The sequence below is a fragment of the Geotrypetes seraphini genome, chromosome 3, assembly GCF_902459505.1.
Source record: "Geotrypetes seraphini chromosome 3, aGeoSer1.1, whole genome shotgun sequence".
NCBI lineage: Eukaryota > Metazoa > Chordata > Amphibia > Gymnophiona > Dermophiidae > Geotrypetes > Geotrypetes seraphini.
The window spans coordinates 46991709-47014728 of record NC_047086.1 but is presented as its reverse complement, the minus strand read 5'-3'; the positions used below and the strand labels follow the sequence as shown (position 1 = coordinate 47014728).

The following is a 23020-nucleotide window of genomic DNA, read 5'->3' as shown; positions in this document are numbered from 1 at the left end:
ACTTAATCAGTAACATGTATTAGTGAGTGTAAATGCAGTTTACTTAAATGTGCCTATATGTGTACAGGAATATACATGTTTATAAGAATATCTGTATTTTCAGTGAAGAACAAAATCAAATACCGAGCTGGTGCCTGCATTAAAATTCAGAAGACTGTTCGTATGTGGCTGTGCAAACGAAAACACAAACCACGGTAAGAAGGAAATGACAGTGTATTGAGAATTGAAAGTAGAAATTGTTCATAATTTCTTTCTGTACCTACCACTTGAATAAGGTGGTTTAATTTCCATGTTAGTCTACTTACATATGTCAAAGTATGTTGTAGGTGATACTTTTTCTCTTGACTTTGGGCTCTAAGGACAAAAGTGCACTTTGTGCATAAAATAGCATAAAATGCCTATATTTTGGCAATTTTGCACATGTCCAGGCATTTTGTTGTTTTACATGAAGTCACATTGTAAAAGTAAACTTTTCATGCAAATGTTTATGCAAATTTGGCATTAATAAACTTCTGTGATCCAAATTCATGCAAAGCAACTCATGAATGTGAAGTGGAACATGACAAAAAGGCTTCATGGTCTGTTCTTAGTGGAAAATACAGCTCAACAGTTGTGAAAAAAGTGTCCTTCAGGTGGCACCATGAAACAAATTAAGGGCCCACTGGTCCAAAATGGAGCTATCCTAATATCCCTTCCACCCAATGGTCTTGAACTCCCTGGTGGTACTAATCATTTCAGTAGCACTACTAGACATACGCAAAGCTGTACATCAAAATACAGAAGAGCGAGTCCTTACTCAAAAGAGTTTACAATCTATTCAAGACAGTCAAACTGGAAAAGAAGGTGCATCAGTACACTATTCTCAAGTGGGGGAATTACACAGGGAATGATAAGACAGCTATTGATACTTAGAAGGTAGGTTGGAGTTTGGAATTGAATACATCTTCAAAGAGGTGGGCTTTGAATCTAGATTTAAATACTGCGAGAGATGGAGCTTGATTTATCAAGTTAGGCATAAGTTTGTTCCAGGCATACGGTGTAGCAAGATAGAAGGGATGGAGTCTGGAGTTGACTGTATAGGAGAAGGGTACATACAGATAAGAGAGACTTATTGATAAGTAAAGTACCCGAGAGGAGGGGGAGGGCGAGTGTGGGGAGAGAAGAGATACTGAGGAGCCATGGAGCAAATACATTTATAGGTCAGTAAGAGGAGTTTGAACTGTATGCGAAAAGATAGGGAGCCAATGAAGTGACATTGATGGAATATGAGGCATGCAGCAGAGTAATGAACAGATTGAAGGGGAGTGAGGTGGTTTAGCGGAAGGCCAGTGAGAAACAGGTTGCAGTAGTCTAAGCGAGAGGTGATGAGGGTCTTGGCAGTGTACTCAGAAAAAAAGGGTCTGATGTTAGTGATATTTTGGAGAAAGAGACAAAGATTACCCCAAGGTTGCAGGCCAATGAGTCAGGAAGGATGAAGGTGTTATTCACAGAAATAGAAAATGGGGGAAGAGAAGAGACAGGTTTAGTTGGAAAAATAAGGAGCTCAGTCTTGGCCATGTTTAATTTTAGATGGCTGTTAACCAGAACATCCTCCTCACATCAAATTTTGTACATTTACAGATCCTCAGAAGTACCACCTAGGACTCAAGTATATTTATTGTACCAGGCTTTATGTACTACTTCCTCACCGGATCATGAAACTTTTATCTAAACTTTTATAGATTTATTTTACCACCTTTATTGTATATATGGTTAAAGTACTTAGCTTAAAATTGTTGTCTTACTTTCAGGGATTTTACCGCCAACATGTTTCACCTGAAGGGGTTTTTCAAGGCTCATATCCCTTTATTAAGCTTACCGCCGCTGTAATCGACCACTGAAATTAATTCAACGATGTGCAAAATTTGATGTGAGGAGTTACTGAAGGTGTTAAAAATTAACATTAATATTCTCAGAGAAGACCTTTATTTCAATTATAGTGCTGTTTAGAGAATTAATTTTAGATGGCGGCATCCAGGTAGCAATGTCAGACAAGCAAGTTGAAACCTAGGACTGAATGTCTGTCGAGAATTCAGATGTAGAGAGAGAGAGATCTGCAAGTCGTCAGCATAGAGATGATACTGAAGCCATGGGAGGAGATTAGAACACCAAAGGAAGAAGTGTAGATGGAAGAAAGAAGTGGTCCCAGGACAGAATCTGAGGTATACCGAATGACAGCAGGATGGCGGTAGAGGAGGATCCACCACAGCATTTGCTAGAGATGTAATGAGAATGATAGGAAGAAAATCATGCGATAACAGAGCTCTGAAATCTAAGCTAAGACAGTGTATCGATAAGTAAGTGGTGATTTACCATTACAAAAGTTGCGGATAGATTAAGAAGGGTGAGGATGAAGTAGAGGCCGTTGGATTTGTCTAGAAGCAAGTCATTGGAGACTTTCGTAAGGGCAGTTTCTGTGGAATGAAGAGGGTGAAAGCCTGATTGAAGCGGGTTAAGGATAAGAACTGCTTGCCCTGGATCAGTGGGATGGAATGCCTCTACTATCTGGGTTTTTGCCACGTACTTGTGACTTGGATTGGGCCTCTGTGAGGAAGGAATACTGGGCTAGATGGACCAATATTGCTATACTTATGTTCTTATTAGAATAGCCTTACTGGGTCAGCCCAGTGGTCCATCTAGCCCAGTTTCCTGTCTTCTTGGAGGCCAATCCAAGTAACAAGTACCTGGCGAAAACCCAGATAGTAGCAGCATTCCATGCCAACGATCCAGGGCAAGCAGTGGCCTCCACCATGTATGTCTCAACAGGAGACTATGGACTTTTCCTCCAGGAACTTGTCCAAACCTTTTTTTTAAACCAGCTACATTAACTACTCTTACCACATCCTCTGGCAATGCGTTTCAGAGCTTAACTATTCTCTGAGTGAAAAAATATTTCCTCCTATTGATTTTAAAAGTATTACTTTAACTTTGAGTGTCCCCTAGTCTTTGTAAATCTTGGTTCAGTAAAAAATTGATCCACTTTTACTCTTTCTAGACCACTCAGGATTTAGACGTCAATCATATCTCCTCTCAGACGTCTCTTTTCAAAGCTGAAGAGCCCTAACCTCTTTAATCCTTCCTCATCTGAGAGGAATTCCATCCCCTTTATCATCTCGGTCGCTCTTCTTTGAATCTTTTCTAGTGCCGCTATATATTTTTTGAGATAAGGAGACCAGAACTGAATGCAATACTCAAGGTGAGGTTGTACCATTGAGTTGATACAGAGGCATTATAACATTCTTAGTCTTGTTTACCATCCTTTTTCCAATAATTCCTAGTATCTTGTTTGCTTTCATGGCTGTCGTTGCACATTGGGCAGAAGGTTTCAGCGTATTGTCAATGATGACACCCAGATCTTTTCTTGAGCGCTGACCCCCAATGTGGATCCTAGCATCCAGTAACAATGATTTGGATTATTCTTCTCTATGTGCATCACGTTGTATTTGTCCACATTAAATCTCATCTGCCATTTGGATTTACAGTCTTCCAGTTTCCTGAGGTCTTCCTGCAGTTTTTCACAGTCCACATGCGTTTTAACAACTTTGAACAGTTTAGTGTAATCTGCAAATGTAATCACTTTACTTAAAGCTCCAATTTCAAAATCGTTTATAGTAAGTTAAATAGCACTGGTCCCAGTATAGATCCCTGCGGCACACCACTATTTACCCTCCTCCATTGAAAAAAAGGCCATTTAACCCTACCCAATAGCTTGAGATGAAAGAAAGTCAAGATAATGGTGGTGAACAGCACATTCAAGTAGCTTTGGTAAGAAGGGGAGGAGGGATATAGGATGATAGTTGGGAGGCCAGTTAGGGTCCAATGAGGGTTTTTTGAGGAGTAGTGTAATATGTAGGAAACATCTCCTTGAAGCACCACCTCTCCATAAGTAAGGAACTGATCAGCCTGACTTGCTACTCACTCTCCAGCCCTCTCCCTAGCATCTTGACTCAAGCAACATTTTGAATAGGCTTGCCAGTGGGATAGGAACAAATGAGGATGGCTCCTGCCTTCAGTGCATCCTCCACCTGATCCCTTGGGTGATGTGAAGCTTTGGGAGGCATTGTTGTTTGTCATCTCTGAGTGAACGGGGTCATTTTTCTCTTTTTAATTTTTTTTTCTCATACACAGCTACAATATCAGGCCACAGGAGGTTCCTTTCTGTGGCAATGCATGAGAAAGTCGTTTAACATTTATCTAAAGATATATATGAGCCTATAACTCATTTGCATCTCTTAGGTAACATATAGTAACATAGTAATATCAGCAGATAAAGACCTGAATGGTCCATCCAGTCTGCCCTTGAGTTATACCCATTAAAAATACATGATTAAATTAACTTGTTTCTTTGATATTTCTGGATCATAGACTGTAAAGTCCACCTGGTATTGTCCTAGGTTCCAAATACTGAAGTTGCTATCCAAGCTCACTCCAGCCTATCCAACCATCCTGTTTACAGGATATCTACCATAAAGTCTGGCCAGTAACATCCTCATGTTCCAAGTTAGAGGAGTTCCCATTGATGCCCTCCCCAGCCCAATCCTACACCAGATTATCACATATGGGACACAGACCATGCAAGTCTGTCCAGTACCGGCCTAAGCTCTTTAATTTACATTCTTCGTTTTCTAATTAGAGATCCTCTATGTTTATCCCACACTTTTTTGAATTCCATCACCATTTTCCTCTCCACCACTTCTCTCGGGAGGGCATTCCAGGCATCTACCACCCTCTCTGTGAAAAATAATTTTCTAACATTTCTCCTAACATCTGTGACAAGTTATTATGAATGATTTGTAAAATGGTGGTATATTGAGTGAAAATAAGATTAGATATCTAACTGGACACTTTAGGGAGAATTTATAATTGTAGAGAGACTGGAAGGGTTCCTTGTTATTTGTATGATTGGTGATAGTAAAATTTGTATTATGTGATTGATATTTATTATAAGATTATCTGCAAAATTTGTAATAAAAATAATTTTAGATGAACTAAATAGCTTTTCTTATGGTATATAAATTTTGTGTAGTTTAAGGCTATTTTAACGAATTGAGAAGGAGGCAGTGCATGGAAATCGCTCTCATAAATATTCATTGTGGATATCCTGAAAACCTGACTGGCTGGGGTGCCTCCAGGCCCAAGTCTGGGAACCTGTGATGTAAAAGATTGAGGAATGGCAAACTGATAACCTTCAACAAGCCAAACCTTTGACAACTTATTTGTACGCTATCATTGCCCTGGGTGTGATACAGTATAAAATTAAATGAAAGAAATCTGCAATGTAAATATACCCATGCAAGCAATAGGCAGTGAATCGAATTTGCAACCACCTTAGATTGAGACACAAAACAGTTCAGCATAACCCAACTGGGCCCTGTCTAGAGACTCCAAGGACTAAATGGAAAAGAGGGAAGGTAGGTGGCACTGTCATCTGAGCTGGTTGTTAGTTATAACCTTTCTCCTTGGCATTATGAGCAGACCCCCCTTCTCTCTGTTCAATTTGCATTGTTTCTTACTTCTGGCTAGGTCTCAGAAGTAGGGACAGTTCATTTAGGGTCCCTTAATAGGGGAGTAATATTACTCTTCAAACTGTTGATCGGCCTCTAAATAGTGGCCATTTGTATGTTGTAAGAATTCATTGTGAAGAAAATGGTAATTTCATTAGCAGCCATTGTAGTTATTAAATTTTGTCTTTCAAGTATCTTGCTTATTAGTGTCAGCAGAGATAAAGTGATGTGGTGACCTGTAGTAATACACAGAGAAGGCAATCCACACTGCGGCATCAATCTTTTGGTGTTTGAAGAAACTAAACACTAATTGTTATGCAGTACACCTTCTTCATACAACAGGCTGGAGACGTATTTGCTATAAATTTGATTGCTTACATCAGACTTAGATGCTAGAGAAATTATTGTGCATTTACTGTGAGAATGCTTTTTAGTTTTTTTTGTAGCCAAGTGTTGTCATGAATGGCTAAGTAGCACCGAGAGACCACAGCAATTAAAATCTGTTCTAGTGAAAGCAAAGCTTACCTCACAGTTCTTAATGTTTGGTTGTTTGGTTCTTCATGCCAGTTTTATTTGTCATGCAAATGTCTTACTGGGTTAGCTTAAGAATGACTCGCCATGCCTTGACCTTGGCTTGCTCTGAAGTGGTAGGCACATGGAAATCATCATAGGGAAAGACATAAGTAGTTAGTTAATCTAGTAACAGTAATTATCCCAGGACAAGCAGGCAGCATATTCTTGACTGATGGGTGACGGCACCGACGGAGCCCCGGTACGGACAATTTTAGAGTGATTGCACTCTAAGAACTTTTAGAAAGTTCTAGCTCGGCCGCACCGCGCACGCGCGAGTGCCTTCCCGCCCGACAGAGGCGCGCGGTCCCTCAGTTTCTTAGTTTCCGCGGAGCTAAGAAGACGCGTTTTCAACGGCTGTTGAAATTTTTTCCTAACTTGCCTTCCCGCTCGCGTAAACGTTTTGGCTTCATTGCCTTTTTTCTTTCTTTCAATTTTGTTAAAAAAAAAAAAAAAAAAAAAAAAACTTTCATTTTTTTTCTTCAGTTTTCGGTTTTCCCCGGCGGGGCCTTCTGCCACCATCGAAGCCTCGGCCTTCGATTTGGCGGAAGCCGTTTTTACTTTCATGCCCCCTCAACCGGGTTTTAAAAAGTGCCAGCGGTGTGCTAGGCCTATATCTCTCACGGACCCACACAACTGGTGTTTACAGTGTTTGGGTCCTGAGCATCAGGCCTCTACTTGCACCCGCTGTGCTACTTTAAAAAAACGGACTTTAAAAAATCGCCAAATTCAACAACGATTGTTGTTCGGTGCCGAGATGTCCGACCCCGTTCCTTCAACTCCGGCTTCGGCACCGATTCAGTCGGCACCCTCGTCTTCGACGCCGCGTGATTCCACACCGGCATCTCAACAGTCAGGTAAGCCGGCTAAGAAGCCTTCCCCGCTGGAACGTCTTCCGGCCTCGAGTGCAGTGAGTCCAATCCTGCCGCCTGTAAGACGCCAGCGGAAGCGCTCCGCCCCTATAGAGGTGAGTCCCTCGACATCGGGCTCCTCATCTCCGGGGCGTCGAGCGGCACCGCAGGTACCGCAGAAGAAAAAAGCGGTACCGGTGCCATCCCTCGATGACCGCATTACGGCCATCCTTCAGGTGCAGCTTAAGGAGCAATTAGAACGACTCCTTCCTGCTATCATGACACCGAACCTTCCGGTGCCAGTCCGCACCGAGCCATCGGTACCGGTTGTGGAACAACCCGTATCGATACCGATTGTGGAACCCGTGTTACCCGCTTCCACTGTCTCGATACCGCTTCACCTAACCTCATCGGTATCGATGCCAGTCCTTGCACCGGAGCCGAGAGCTCACCATCAATCGGTGCAGACTTCGGCACCGGTGCGACCGATAACTTCTCCTGACTCGGTATCGATGAGGTCGGGTAAGTCGGTGCGCAAAACCCGACACATTCAAACGTCGACACCTGAGTCTCGGGACCATTCTTCCCATGTCAGAGACCCTGATCTGTGGGGAGACTCAGAGGAACCCTTTCTTTCTGAAGGCGAATGTTCCTCAGAGGAGGAGGATTCGGCTGTCCCTGACCCATCCTCCAAACAGGCCACTTCCTCTTTCTCCAGTTTTTTGAAAGAGATGTGCGAGTCCTTGTCCATTCCTTTGGAGGCTGAATCCAAAAAGTCTAAAGCTTTTTTGGATGCCCTTGATTTTGATCAGCCCCCAAAGGAATTTTTGAAACTTCCCCTTCATGACATCTTGAGGGAAACTTTCTATAAGAATTTAGAGACTCCTTTAACTGTCCCAGGGGCCCCACGTAAACTGGATTCTCTATACAAGGTAATTCCCATTCCTGGGTTCGACAAACCTCAACTTCCACATGAATCCTTATTTGTCGAATCCACCCTTAAAAAGACTTCAGGAGCCAGTGTATATGCATCTGTCCCTCCTGGCAGAGAAGGAAGGGCCATGGATAAATTTGGTAAGAGGCTCTACCAAAATGCTATGTTGGCAAATAGGGCTGGTAATTATGCTTTTCATTTTTCTTTTTATTTAAAGCATCTCCTTACCACCATGGCTTCTTTCGAAAAATATCTTCCTTCACGAAAGCATCCCGCTTTTCACACATGCTTGTCGTCTCTTCTCCAATTACGTAAGTTTATGGTTAGATCCATATATGACACCTTTGAACTAACATCCAGAGCGACAGCAATGTCAGTAGCTATGCGTCGTTTGGCCTGGCTTCGGGTATCCGAGCTTGATGTTAACCATCAAGATCGGTTAGCCAACGCCCCATGCCTAGGGGATGAGCTCTTTGGGGATTCCATGGACTCAACCACACAAAAGCTCTCTGCTCATGAGATGCGCTGGGATACCCTGCTTAAGAATAAAAAGAAGCCTCCTCCGCCAAGACCATATAGGCAGCAATCGGCCTATCAACGCCGCTTCACAGCTCGTCCATTAACTACCACTGCTCAGCAACCTAGGCGTCAGAGGCAACAACAACGTCAGCCTCCCAGACAACAGCAGCAGCAACAAGCTGTAAAACAACCTCCTCAGCAGAAGTCACAGCCCTTTTGACTTCATTCTCCACAGTATAGCCAGTATCCCTATTCCTGCTCTCCTGCCTCAGCCTATAGGAGGTCGACTTTCTCTGTTCCTCAGCCGGTGGGAAGTAATCACATCGGACCAATGGGTCCTCAACATCATCCGCCACGGCTACTCTCTCAACTTTCAGACTCTTCCACCTCAAAGCCTGCCAAAAGAGTCTGCTTTGAACAGTCCTCAATCGGCCCTCCTTATTCAGGAGGTACAATCCCTCCTCCTTCTGAACGCTATAGAGGAAGTTCCTCTACATCAAAAGGGGCAGGGATTCTACTCCCGTTACTTTCTAGTCCCCAAAAAAACAGGAGATCTCAGACCCATCCTGGATCTTCGCGATCTCAACATTCATCTAGTAAAAGAAAAATTCAAGATGCTTTCTTTAGCCATCCTTTATCCCCTTCTAAATCAAAACGACTGGCTATGCTCCCTCGATCTCAAAGAGGCTTACACTCACATACCGATCAATGTAACCTCAAGACCATATCTCCGATTCATGATCAATCATTGTCATTACCAGTACAAGGTGCTGCCCTTCGGCCTTGCCTCATCTCCAAGGGTATTCACCAAATGTCTCATTGTGGTAGCGGCATTTCTACGCTCTCACCACCTTCATGTATTTCCTTACCTGGACGATTGGTTGATCAAAGCCACATCCGCTCAAGCAGTTCTTCTGGCCACCAACCAAACCATCCAGTTTCTACAACTTCTGGGATTCGAGATCAATCTACCCAAATCTCATATCATTCCCACTCAGAGACTTCAATTCATTGGAGCGATCCTGGATACACTCCTAATGAGAGCTTTCCTACCATCCAATCGTCTCCAGACTCTTCAGTCTCTATGTCAGCAGGTGCTTCCACTGCCGTCCATCTCAGCAAGACAAATGATGGTACTCTTGGGGCACATGGCATCCACAGTTCATGTCACACCTCACGCCCGTCTTCACCTGCGCACTCCTCAATGGACCCTTGCTACCCAGTGGTCCCAAGTGTCGGATCCTTGCTCACGACACATATCTGTGACATCATCTCTTCGTCAGTCTCTTCAATGGTGGTTGGTATCCTCAAATCTATCCAGAGGTCTTCTGTTCCATCAGCCTCCTCATCAACTAGTCATCACCACCGACGCCTCTCTGTATGCATGGGGAGCTCACTTGAACGAGTTCCAGACTCAAGGTCTTTGGTCAGCCCAGGAAAGAAAACATCAAATCAATTTCCTGGAACTCAGAGCGATGTTTTATGCCCTCAAGGCCTTTCAACATCTTCTCTTTCCTCAGGTCCTTCTGTTGTGCACAGACAATCAGGTTGCGATGTACTACATCAACAAACAGGGTGGGACAGGCTCTCGCCTTTTATGCCAGGAAGCCCAGAAGATCTGGACTTGGGCCATAGATCATCATCTCTTCCTGAAAGCTGTATACATTCAGGGGGCTCAGAATTCTTTAGCGGACAAACTCAGCAGAATTCTCCAACCTCACGAGTGGACACTCGATCCCGTAACTCTGCAGTCTATCTTCGATCAATGGGGCACTCCTCAGATAGACCTCTTTGCAGCTCCTCACAATCATCAGCTGCCCCTATTCTGCTCCAGACTTTACTCTCCGCACCGTCTAACAGCAGATGCTTTTCTCCTCGACTGGTCGAATCTGTTCCTGTACGCCTTCCCTCCTCTACCTCTCATGTTGAGAACCTTGTTCAAGCTCAAGAGGGAACGAGCCACCATGATTCTGATTGCTCCACGGTGGCCCAGGCAACATTGGTTCTCCCTTCTACTTCAACTCAGTTCCAGGGAACCTTTTCTTCTTCCTCTGTTTCCTTCTCTGCTTACGCAACAGCAGGGAACCCTTCTGCATCCCAACCTCCAGTCTCTACACCTGACGGCTTGGTATCTCTCGGGCTGAACTCGACTGATATTCTTTTGTCTCAGCCCGTTCGTTCCATTCTGGATGCCTCCAGGAAACCAGCCACTCTGCAATGTTACCATCAAAAGTGGACGAGATTTTCTTCCTGGTGTCTTCTTCATCATCTTGATCCCACTTCCCTGGCAGTGGAGACGTTGTTAGATTATCTTCTTTCTTTGTCTGACTCTGGCCTAAAGTCCTCTTCCATCAGAGTCCACCTCAGTGCCATTGCAGCTTTTCATGAGCCAGTCCATGGAAAACTTCTTTCAGCTCATCCCCTGGTGTCCAGGTTCATGCGTGGGCTTTTCAATGTTAAACCACCTCTTAAAGCCCCTCCGGTTATCTGGGATCTCAATGTGGTTCTTTCAGCTTTAATGAAACCTCCATTTGAACCTTTAGCTACTTCTCCTTTCAAATTTCTCACTTGGAAAGTACTTTTCCTTATTGCTCTTACCTCTGCCAGGAGAGTCAGTGAGCTTCATGCACTGGTTGCAGATCCACCTTTTACGGTTTTTCACCATGACAAGGTGGTTCTGCGTACACATCCAAAGTTTCTCCCCAAGGTTGTTTCTGAATTTCATCTCAACCAATCCATTGTTCTACCGGTTTTCTTTCCAAAACCTCATTCTCATTCTGGGGAACAAGCTCTGCATACTTTGGATTGTAAAAGGGCTCTTGCTTACTATCTGGAGCGTACGAAACCCCACAGATCAGTTCCCCAGCTTTTTCTGTCCTTTGATCCGAATAAATTGGGACGTCCTGTTTCTAAACGTACGTTGTCTAATTGGCTGGCAGCGTGCATTTCATTCTGTTATGCTCAGACTGGACTGACACTGGAAGGTTCTGTCACGGCCCATAGAGTCAGAGCAATGGCAGCATCTGTAGCTTTCCTCCGTTCCACTCCTATTGAGGAAATCTGCAAGGCTGCCACTTGGTCCTCAGTTCACACTTTTACATCTCATTATTGTCTGGATGCATTCTCCAGAAGGGATGGTCACTTCGGCCAGTCTGTTTTACAAAATTTGTTTTCTTAATGGCCAACCTTCCCTCCATCCCTCTTTTTGTTAGCTTAGAGGTCACCCATCAGTCAAGAATATGCTGCCTGCTTGTCCTGGGATAAAGCACAGTTACTTACCGTAACAGGTGTTATCCAGGGACAGCAGGCAGATATTCTTGCGTCCCACCCTCCTCCCCGGGTTGGCTTCTTAGCTGGCTTATACTAACTGAGGGACCGCGCGCCTCTGTCGGGCGGGAAGGCACTCGCGCGTGCGCGGTGCGGCCGAGCTAGAACTTTCTAAAAGTTCTTAGAGTGCAATCACTCTAAAATTGTCCGTACCGGGGCTCCGTCGGTGCCGTCACCCATCAGTCAAGAATATCTGCCTGCTGTCCCTGGATAACACCTGTTACGGTAAGTAACTGTGCTATGTCAACATACAAAGACCTGCATGGCCCATCCAGTATGCCCAGCAAGGAGGCCAGAGTTGAATTGGGCATGCATTCTGCACACGCTCCACTTTTTCATGATTAATATACTTAATCCTGCTGCGTCACTGATAATGTCATCAGTAATGCAGCACACAGAAGGCCGCAAAGCAGCCGGTGTAGAGTGCTGCTGGCTCTACGCTACTCTGCTGGAAGGTATTTATGGTCGTGGTCGGCAGGATTCGGATGGAGGGTCAGAAGGGGTTCGGCGGTTTGGCTGCGCGGTGGGGGTGGCGGCGGGTGTATAAGGGTTCTGCTGCTCAGGGGAATGGGAGGGATGGAGGGATAGAAAGATGCTGCAGAGGGAAGGCACAAGGGGATGGGTGAGAGGGGAGGAAAGATGTTGCACATGTGGGGGAGAGAAAGGGAAGAGGAAGAATTGGGGTGAAGGAGAGGAAGGGAGAGATGATCATGTACATGAAAAAAATAAGTCCTACTCGAAAATAAGACCTAGTGCATTTTTTGGGCCCCAAATTTATATAAGACATTGTCTTATTTTCAGGGAAACGCGGTAGTTAGTGACGTCAGAGAGAGCACTAAAGTTGACGCGAGCAGCTACTTCATGGCTGCTTGCGATGAAGATAAAACGGTACAGGGAAGGAGAGAGAGAACCAGGATGGCAGACGGCAGATAGCAGAGCTCTGATTGCTCTGATTTCCGTGCCCAATTACCTCAACTTTTCAATGACGTTTCGGCTGTTCTGCTGCTTCTCTCCATTTCTTTGCTCCATTCTCCCTGCCAGTGTTGAGGCATAGACTATAGAACAATATTTCTCAGCTCTGTCTTGGAGTACCCCCTTGCCAGTCAGCTTTTCAGGATATCCACAATGAATATGCATGAAAAGTTTTTTGCATACAATGGAAGCAGTGTATGCAAATCAAGTTTATACATATTCATTGTGGATATCCTGAAAATCCGACTGGCAATGGGAACGCCAGGGCCAAGTTGAGAAACACAGCTGTGGAAGATGTACTTGCCATAGTTCCCAACTACTAGTTGCCCTTGAAGCCTATTCTAGCCTTGATCCTGATCAGTTTTTGCCATTTATGGGACCCAGATTGAAGAAGTCTGCTCAGCAACTGAAGCCCACTGTTGAATTCCCAGACAGGCCTTTTTTTTTCCAGGGCTATATTGTAAGTTTGATAATTTTGCTTCACTCTTCATTCTATTCCAAATAGGATGCTACATAGATTTGGTTTTAGTTCCCTCTTAATGTTGAAGACATACAGTATAGTCTGAGCCAGATTATAGGATTAGGAAAATGATATTGCAGAGAAATCATCTTCAAAATCAGGATTATTAACAAACCTGTAAAAAATGTTTTCATTATGGTTGCTTCATTATTTAGGAGGTGATTATATAAGGTTTATACCTATAAACAAATGTTATTTACATGTATAAATTGCTGTGCACATTTAAATAGTGATTTTAGAAGAGGCACTGCTTATGCCATGCACAGATTAAGTATATGCATTCTTCCTGTTTTACAATGGAAATACACAAATATTTAAAAAATCTTCCCATCAGCATTTATATGCTCCAAAGCACATGAACCTATCAGCTATGGACCTGGGGTGTGGAAGAATGATTGAGGGAAGATTTGTGCTCATCTCTCTGGTGTTGCAAACAACCTCAAATTCAAACCCCCCCCCCAAAAAAAAAAAAAAAAAAGAAAGAAAAAACTAATTTTTAAGCTCACCTCCTTAATGGGGCTCTTCTTGAATATGCACTTTTGCAAAATCTGATACTAGAAGTGACCCTGATTTTAATAGTAATCAGGTAAGCTTTCATCAGGACCATTGTAAAGCCGATATGGGCCTTCAGTCCTTCCCACTGCATCTGAAGATGCATTGGGAGGGGGAAGCCCCATCATTGTAGCACACAGCCCTATAGGCAGGAGGGATTGAGCTTCCCTCCTGCCATTTGCTTTTCCGAAGGTATGGTGGGAGGGGGGCCCAGGGATGTGTGTGTGTGTGGGGGGGGGGTGGCGGAGATGTCAAGGAAGATGCAGGATGTGGGGGATGTCAGGGGGAGGGGTGTAGGGATTTGCGGCTCAGCTGATCCTGGCAGGGAGAATCTCCATCAGGTGAGCCACCAGGAATCCCCAAAACCGGCTCAGCTGATGGGGATTCCTTCTGCCGCGATCAGACAAGGTAGTTGGTGGGTACAGTTACAAAACATGCTTTTGTACGTTTTTCTGCAGGGACGTTTTATTTTTGAAAATGGGCAAAAAGAAAGTAGACGTCCTAAGGACCAAAACTTATACCTTGCTCATTTTCAAATATAAAAGATAGACGTTTGGTAGCTTTGAAAATGGACAATTTTCCTGCTGGGTTTGTGGATGTCATGCACAAAATGTCCAACCTCAGACTTTAGGCACATTTTTGATAATGCCCCTCCACGTGTCCTCAGCACAATTAAGATTACCCCAAAAGAATGCACAGTACTTACAGTTAATACAAACACAGTGGGATGAACACAGAGGATCTAGAATCAGAAAATAATCGTAAATATTGAAGAATTAAGCAGTACTGGGCAGACTTGCACGGTCTGTTTCTGTATATGGCCATTTGGGAGAGGATGACCTGGGGAAGGCTTCAACGGCTGGGATGGTGTAGATGGGCTGGAGTGAGCTTTGACGGAGACTTCAGTAGTTGGAACCTAAGAACAGTACCGGGCAGAACTTTAGATTCTTGCCCAGAAATAGCTAAGGAGAAGAAGAAAATAAAAAATCCAACAAATTTTTAGATTGAATCAGATTGGGCAGACTAGATGGACCATTCGGGTCTTTATCTGCCGTCATCCACTATGTTACTATGTAATCCTGTTTCTCCTGTAGTGGTGTGATTTCACTGGCTACCAGTACATTACTGGATTCAGTATATAAAAAAAATATTGATATTGGTTTTTAAGGTTCAAAGTAAATTTGTCCTATTTATTTGCAGGAGATGATGTTTTTCTCAGTGTTTCTTGTGATCTCAAGAAAATGAATTATCAAGCTTTCTGGGAACTGCAGTGAGATTAGTCCATTACCAAGACAGAGCCTTTCTAATAGGGTTGCTTTGTGTTTGAATGCCCAATCTAGAAGCCTTCAAACTGTCAAAATTCTGAGAAAGGACTTAGAAATGTTTTTAATGTGCATATGCCGGTCAGTGTTCAAAACAATTCAACTGGCCAGAAATGGCTGCTGACTGGTTAAGTGTTTGCTGTTTTTAGTGGTGATAACTGTTTTAAGTGCCGCTGAAAATTAGTGGCTCGTGCCTAAATGAAAGCTGGCTATCTTGGGGGGGGCATTCCAGACTTATCTTTGTGTGGCAGTCCGTGGCCGATTAAGGTCTGAATATCAACTGGGTCATAGAAAACAACAGGCAGGTGGTCTGCAGAATCCATAGAGGTGGTTATAACAGCAGCTCAGCCAAAATGTAGTGACTGAGGACGATTTATTGTAGTGCAGATGAAAGGTCACTTGGACACACAAAGTCAGAGGCGTGAAGAAAGTACAAGAGATTTATTACGGTATACCGGACTCTAGTGCAATTAATAGCCTGCCTACTAGAGTGTCAGAAACAGGAAATACACAGACTTTTATGCCCTTTTTGCAAACTAATATATGCAAAAACTACAATTTTCATTTGTTACTTCTATAACTTTTCTACAATTATTATTGGTCCTAAGCTCACACTAGCAGGTCACTTATCTAACTCTTACAGTTCTAAATGTACGGAAGGGCAGGGTACATCATGGCTCAAACTCTTATCTATTTAGCTTACAATGTGGTAAGGTAGGGACATACATTTTAGGCAGATGAAGTCAATAGATTGTACACTTTCTTCAGCTATGTAGACCAGAGCAATATTTTAAACAACAGTTAACCATTTCATGACCTTACACAGACATAAAACACAAATAAAATAACTTGACACAGGCTATGTTTCATCCATGTTAAGGGCTACATAAGGGGCTAGTATACGGTTACCAGACGTCAGGATATCCCTGGACATGTCTTCTTTTAGAGGACATGTCTAGGCGTGCGGATGGTTTTTTAAAACCCGGCACTTTGTCCAGGTTTTGAAAAGCTGGTGAGATTGGGGCTGGGGCTGGAGTGTATCTGCGCATGCGTGGATGCGATGTCATTACGTTGCATCCGCAGATGCACTCCAGCTCTGGCCCGAAGAGATGAGGTTTGTATGGGGCTGGGTTGGGGGGTGGAACTGGGTGGATCCAGGGACGGATGGGGCAATCCCAGGGTGGAAAAGGGCAGGGTCATGCATCCTCTTTTACCAGATGGAAAATCCTGTAACTGCATCACCAACCAGATAAGAGCAGCATAAAATCAAAAGATGGCGGCACTCAACAGTCTGTCTCTGTAGCAACCAACAGCATAAGTGCCTGACCACAGATGCAAACTCTTTTGAGATGATTAACATTTCCTTGCAGTAGCTATATGGGATCATGCTGGGATCACCCCCAGCAGTTAGCATTCAATCATAGGACTTTGCATTTATGTTTGCATATGATGCACAGAAAGTGAAAAATTTTATCTTACTTATTAAAAGGGGCCCCTTTAGGTTTTCTTGACAGCCTGAAAGTGTTTATTAATGCATAGTTCATGGACTTCAAATGTATTTGTCAAAGTGGTTTGTTTCATCAATTCAAGGTTGGTGAGAACAGATTCAATCAGAAGTGAGATAGCAAATTATCTTTTCTATTAATTCATAATGGAACTTTATTTCTGTAGCATTGATGGCCTAGTGAAGGTGCACACACTGAAATCACGACTGGACAAGTTCAATGAAGTGGTTTGTGCTCTGAAGGAAGGAAAACAAGAAATGAGTAAGCAGGTTAAAGATCTGGAACTTTCCATTGATGCACTTATAGCCAAAATAAAGGTAAGAATGAGTTTGCACTTTGGGAAAAGACAAAGGCCCTGATTCTATGAACTGTGTCTGGTGGCTAGACATAGCTTGGCACAGTTGTCAATCAACGACTAGGCGCCATTTATAGAATCATGCTTAGTGGTGCCTATATTAGGACCAGATTTTGTTGGCCTAACAGAGATGCCTACCGACATCTAGTAGGGAATGACACAAGAGACAAATTTGTCCCCATCCCTGCGGGATCTCAATATCCCTGTTTTGTCCCTCTTCCATTCCTGCAAGCTCTGCCTTAACCCTACAAGCCTCTTGAACACTTATGATTTTAAAGTGTTTGAAGCTTGTGCAGATGAGGACAGAGCTTGCAGGAATGGGACAGGGACAGTGCTCATGGGGAAAGGAAGGGAATAGAGAGATTCCATGGGGAAAATTTGTCTCTGTGCCATGCCCTAACACTTTCCACACCCAAATTCCACCCCAACCACATTCACTTTTAGTGTAGGTGCCTTGCCAATTTCAATGTGGAACTGTAATAGTTTAATTTAAGAAAGAAAAACCCTACTATTCAAAAAATACATAAAGCCAAACTAACACAGCTAGATCTATCTCAAGCATCACCTGCAATACTCTCCAATCCTTTGCAACTTAGAAAATGTCTAGACTACTCCTTATGTACCTCTAAATGTCCTAACAATTCATATGTAATCCACCTTGAAACGCAAGGTAATGGCGGAATAGAAATCACTAATGTAATGTAATGTAATTGGCTTTTAATGTCAATTAAACCAATTAAACAGTTTTAAGTTCCACGCTAAATTTGGCGAGACACTGCCAATCTAGGTGCCACTTATAGAACCGGGGACAAAATGCTTTTCAAAAATGTATTTACTGAAGAATTGGTCTTTAAATATGAAGGATAATGGCTGTATTATACTGGGGGGAGGCAAATATTATATATTTATACTTGACTTTAAGCCCGTTACATTAACGGGTGCTAGAATAGATGTGTGTCTTTGTCTTTCTTTTTTTTTTCTCTCCTTGGCTGCTTTCTGTCTGTCTATCTGTCTCTCTCCCTCCTGCTGTCTGTCTTTCTTTCTGTCTCTCTTTCCTCCCCCTGTCCAGCAGCAGCCTTTTTCCCTTCGTTTTCCCTCCCCCATGTCTAGCAACACCTCTTCCCTGCTCCCCCTGTCCAGAAGCAGTCCTTCTTCCTTCCTTTTACCTCCCCCCCCTGTCCAGCAGCACCCCTTCTCTCTTCGTTTTACCTTCCCCCTTCCCAGCAGCACATGTTCCCTGCTCCCCCTGTCCAGCAGTAGGCCTCCCTTCCTGTTACCTCCCCCCTTGTCCAGCAGCACCTCTTCCCTGCTCCCCCTGTACTGCAGTAGGCCTCCCTTCCTCTTTCCTCCTCCCCTGCCCAGCAGCACCTCTTCCCTGCTCCCCCTGTACTGCAGCACCCCTTACCTGATTCCCCTGTCCAGCATCTGGCTGTTTAGAAGAGGAAGGCAGACAGAAGAGCAGCAGAGGGCTTACAGTACTTCCTGGTTGTGGATAGGTCTGCCGCTGCCTGGAGGAGCTAAAGTACAGGGTGGCCCGCGCTTAGAGGTTGCTCGGGTGCGTGGGAAGCTGTTTTGCCCGCTAGTGTGTGTGAGGAGTGGCCGGGATCGCGTGCCCATGTCCGACATTCTTATGCCGACTGTTCTGTGCCGGAGGTATTTTAAAGTTTAAATCTGCCGTGGCGGCTCGTTTCACGATCCCCGCCTGCATTGGAAGACTTCTCCGACTCAGGTGGGGCTCATGAGAGGAGCCGCCACCGCGGCTTAGAACTTAAAAATAACTTCGCTCAGAACATCCTTGGGGTTCCGTGAGTGTGGTGCCGTTTTTTCTCCCAAGTTAATAGAACCCTAAGCTCACATGCGCACTCCTGCTGCCACGGACATATGGATCACGGAACACGCAGGTAGGAGTGCGCATGCGCGCTTAGAGTTTTGTTATAGTAGATAGTTAGGTATTATCTCTCATCTTGAGTGGTGTTTCAGAAGGTTATGGGAACAAAACTTAGCTATTTAATATTATGAACCTGTGGAGGGAGCTCTCTAACAAGGAGAGAGAACTCAAATGGTCATATGCAGTTATTGTGTAATAGAAAATTGTTAGAAAACATAAACTTGAAAAAAATTAATCATAATATAGTAGAAAGAATAATTTTTAATAGATAGCCCTAACCACTCATATCACTGAGGTGGTTTGGGGCAAGGTGGAGCTTATATGAAAATTTGTAACTAGGGCGACATGATGTCATAATGGCAACAGAAGGTAGAAGATTTCAGACCTGGAGAAAGCTGGCTGGCAATTTTCTTGTGAACAGTGATGAGCTTTTTAGCACATTGTTGCTGATATGAGATTTCTGTTGTGCAAAATCTCTCTATGTTTGGGTGACTTGATTAATTGCATTTCATCAGAGCCTGAAAAGTGGTTTCTGCTGCAAAGGGACAGTATGCTCAAGGAGAGATTAGAAAAAGAAGTGAGAGAAAAAGGTAAGGAGGAATTTAAAAGGAAAATAAGAAGAAATTATTAGAGAAGTCAAAGAATGGAAGCCCTGAAGGAATGGATGCTTCCAGTTAGAATAAATGAAATGCCTGGAAGAAGCAATGGCTTAGCCCCAGGTGGGCCTGGGTAGCCTGGAGCTCCCTACTTTGGGTTCAGATCCACTCAAAAATCAGTTCTCTTTTGGCGTGGCTGGTGGGGATCCTCCTGACAGAAAGAGCACTTACACCCGGCAGTGTTCCTGAGCTGCTGCCATTCCACCCCTCGTGCATGCTCAATTTACGCATTCAAAGACCATGACGTGATGCTCGGTTCATAGACAACCCCGCAAAAGACAAAGGCGCGCGCTGACAACTGAGCGCAAGACGGAGGCACGCGCCGAAGAAAATTACAGTTTTTAGGGGCTCCGACGGGGGTTTTTGTTGGGGAGCCCCCCCAGTTTACTTAATAGAGATCGCGCCGGCGTTGTGGGGGGTTTGTGGGGTTGTAACCCTCCACATTTTAATGTAAACTTAACTTTTTCCCTAAAAAAGTTAAAAAAGTTAAGTTTTCAGTAAAATGTGGGGGGTTACAATCCCCCACAATGCCCCCACAACGCGGCGCGATCTCTATTAAGTAAAGTGGGGGGGTTCCCCCCACGCCCCCCCGTCGCAGCCGTATAAACTGTAATTTTCTGCAGCGCGCACCTCCACGCTACACTCAATTGTCTGCGCGCGCCTTTGTCCCGGTGTGCTTTTGACCTGACACCGTGATGCTCTAGCGCTTCCTGCAGTAGTTCATTTTTTGCTGTGTTAGGCACACATTAGCACCTAATGCAGCTTAGTAAAAGGGCTCCTAAGTGATAAGATTAAAATAAATTTAAGAACGTGGTTGTCGGTGTATGCATGAGTATATTGTAGAATTGCTTTGTTCAATGCCTGTACTATAAACTGGGTTTAAACTTTGGTTATTCACCTTTCTGGAGAACAAGTTCATTGACAACTATTAGCCAGATAGACATGGGGAGTGCTACCTCTTACTGCCAGGAGCTGGTAATGAATCATAAGGAATGGATTTGTCATTAAGATCTGCTGCCTTGATTGACCACTAGCATTGGGTTATAGGCTTTTATTATAGAATCTTTATTCAGCTTTTAGACTTCTGTAAATCTGTAAACGGTACATGGGCTTGTTGTACCTCTGGGGCTTGTGCACATCTGAGAAGCTGAAAGCTATGCTGTTGGTAGTTTCACTACCTCCCAAGCCAGACAGGTTTCAGTGGAGATGTCAAACTAACGATGTACCACCCATCTGGGCAGCAGCAGATGGGCAGTGTTGGAGGCAGAGGATTGTGTTTGATGCAACAACTGTGACAAAATCAAATTTATACTGTGCAGAAGAAAGGCCAAGCAATCTACTTCTGTATTCTGCCATGAAAACTTGATGGATGTTCATCAAGTCGCTAGGACTCAAATGTGAGTCGATGGCACCTATCAAATCAGAATTTAGATGTCCATATTGTATGGACATCTAAATCCCAATTTTATAAAGCTGGGGTACAGATGTCAAAAACTGTAGTACGTCCATATGGCAAGGGGGTATGGTGTGAGTTTTGGTTTGGAATAGGATAGTTGCAAAATATGAACATCCAGTCACCATTTCAGAAAGGGAACAGATGCCTCAGTCCAAAAACATGGATCTTGGAATGCAGACCTGCTTCCCTGTCTAGTTGTCAGAAACTTGATCTGATTTGTGTGGCACTTCATGGAGGGATTAAGGGAAATCACGCCTTAATTCCCTAGTGGTTGCTGTCCATCCCCATCTCCCTTTCCCCCACCCCAAGCAGCTCTGGCAAGGGATATCGGGTCCTGTGACAGCTTTGGGAAATATAGACATTCATGGCATTAATATGGCTGACATAAGCATTTATGTTCCAGCACATGAATATCTGTGTGGCTATTTCATAACATGGACATCCATGTGCTGGTTTGCCCCATTTGTATTTTAGATGTTTCAGTTTGCAAAATGGATGACCATGCTGGACATTGCCAGCACATGGATAACCATTTCTCCAATATCTTTTAGAATAGACTCTAAAGTAAATTGGTAGATCTGTTCTAAAATACAAGCACCATCACAGACGTATTGACCTTGAACATCCTTATTATCCTAGGACAGGGGTAGGCAATTCCGGTCCTCGAGAGCCGGAGCCAGGTCAGGTTTTCAGGATATCCACCATGAATATGTATGAGATGGATTTGCATGCACTGCCTCCTTGAGATGCAAATCTATCTCATGCATATTTATTGTGGATATCCTGAAAACCTGACCTGGCTCTGGCTCTTGAGGACCGGAATTGCCTACCCCTGTCCTAGGACAAGCAAGCAGCATATTCTCACTTAGGAGACGTCATGCATGGAGCCCGGTACGGAAAGTGGTAAAAGTGTATTGCCACTTTAAGTTTTTAGAAACTTCGCGACTACCTGCACCACGCATTTGTGAGTGCCTTCCTGCCCGATGCCAGCTCACAGTACATCAGTTCTTTATTTTCCACTGAGCAAAGAAGTGCTTTTTTCTGGACTTTGTCCAATGCGATCGTTGCCCTCTCATTAACATCTCTTTTTTTAAAAAAAATTTTTGCCAAGTTCTTTTCTTTCTTTCTTTCATTATTTTATGATCGGTTTAAAAAAAAAAAATAATCTAATAATTTTTTCCTACTCTCTTACAACCAGGCCTTTGGCCCTCATTTTTCTCCCTCAGTATATTTTTCTTTTTTTGTCACCAAAATTGAGTTTAACGTTGTTGCCGAGAGTTTCCCACCCATGTCAAAACTATCGAGCGGGTTTAAGAAGTGCTGTCTGTATCAGCGCCCTATTTCCATTACTGTTCCGTATAGTTGGTGTTGGCAGTGTTTGGGGCCTGAACATTGGGTAGACTCCTATATGCATTGTTCCACACTGCAGAAACGTTCGTTGAAAGCTCGATGCATCCAACAAGAAAAGATATTTGGATTGCCCAGGACTCTGTGAGTTGTTTCAAACCCTCAGTACTGGTGACACCAACATCGGAAGTTATTCCAGCATCAGGGAAGCCTGCTCAGAAGCCATCCTCATCCCAGCAAGCATCGCAGGCCTCTATAGCATTAAGTCCATCGATGCAGGAAAGCGTCGATGCCAATGCTATCCTTCAGTGCAGGCTGTGGCTCCTACAGGGTGTGCATCTTCCTCAAGATCACCCACCCCTCGACACCCTGCCGCACCGATGATACCAGCTATTGACCATAGGGTACCAGTGCAAGTATTCAAGGAACAACTCAATGAGTTTTTCCGGAGGGAGATCGGTGATTTGTTCAAATTGCACTAGACTCCGGTGGTTGCATCGAGTCTCTCAGTTCCAGCCCAGCCTAAGCATAATATTTTGAGGCCTCAGGGTACCGATTCCAGGTCTACACTGACATGCCACGCTACTTCCCATTGGCACTCCTCCAGTAGACACTGACGCTCTCAATCGAGGCACTGTTCCTCCTATTTGAGGCATTGTCAATCTGCATTGAAATCTCAAACATCACCATCGAAGCTACGATG

General features: G+C 44.0%; 1 protein-coding gene across 10 annotated transcripts in view; it reads left to right on the top strand.

Moving 5' to 3' along the window:
* MYO6 (myosin VI) overlaps positions 1-23020 on the top strand; it is a 426976-nt gene that overhangs the window by 289003 nt on the left and 114953 nt on the right. For all 10 annotated transcript variants that reach the window (XM_033936483.1, XM_033936482.1, XM_033936481.1 and 7 more), the window contains 2 exons: positions 104-194; positions 16782-16932. In XM_033936483.1, coding sequence (XP_033792374.1) covers positions 104-194; positions 16782-16932 — 242 coding nt within the window. The remainder of the gene's footprint in view (positions 1-103; positions 195-16781; positions 16933-23020) is intronic.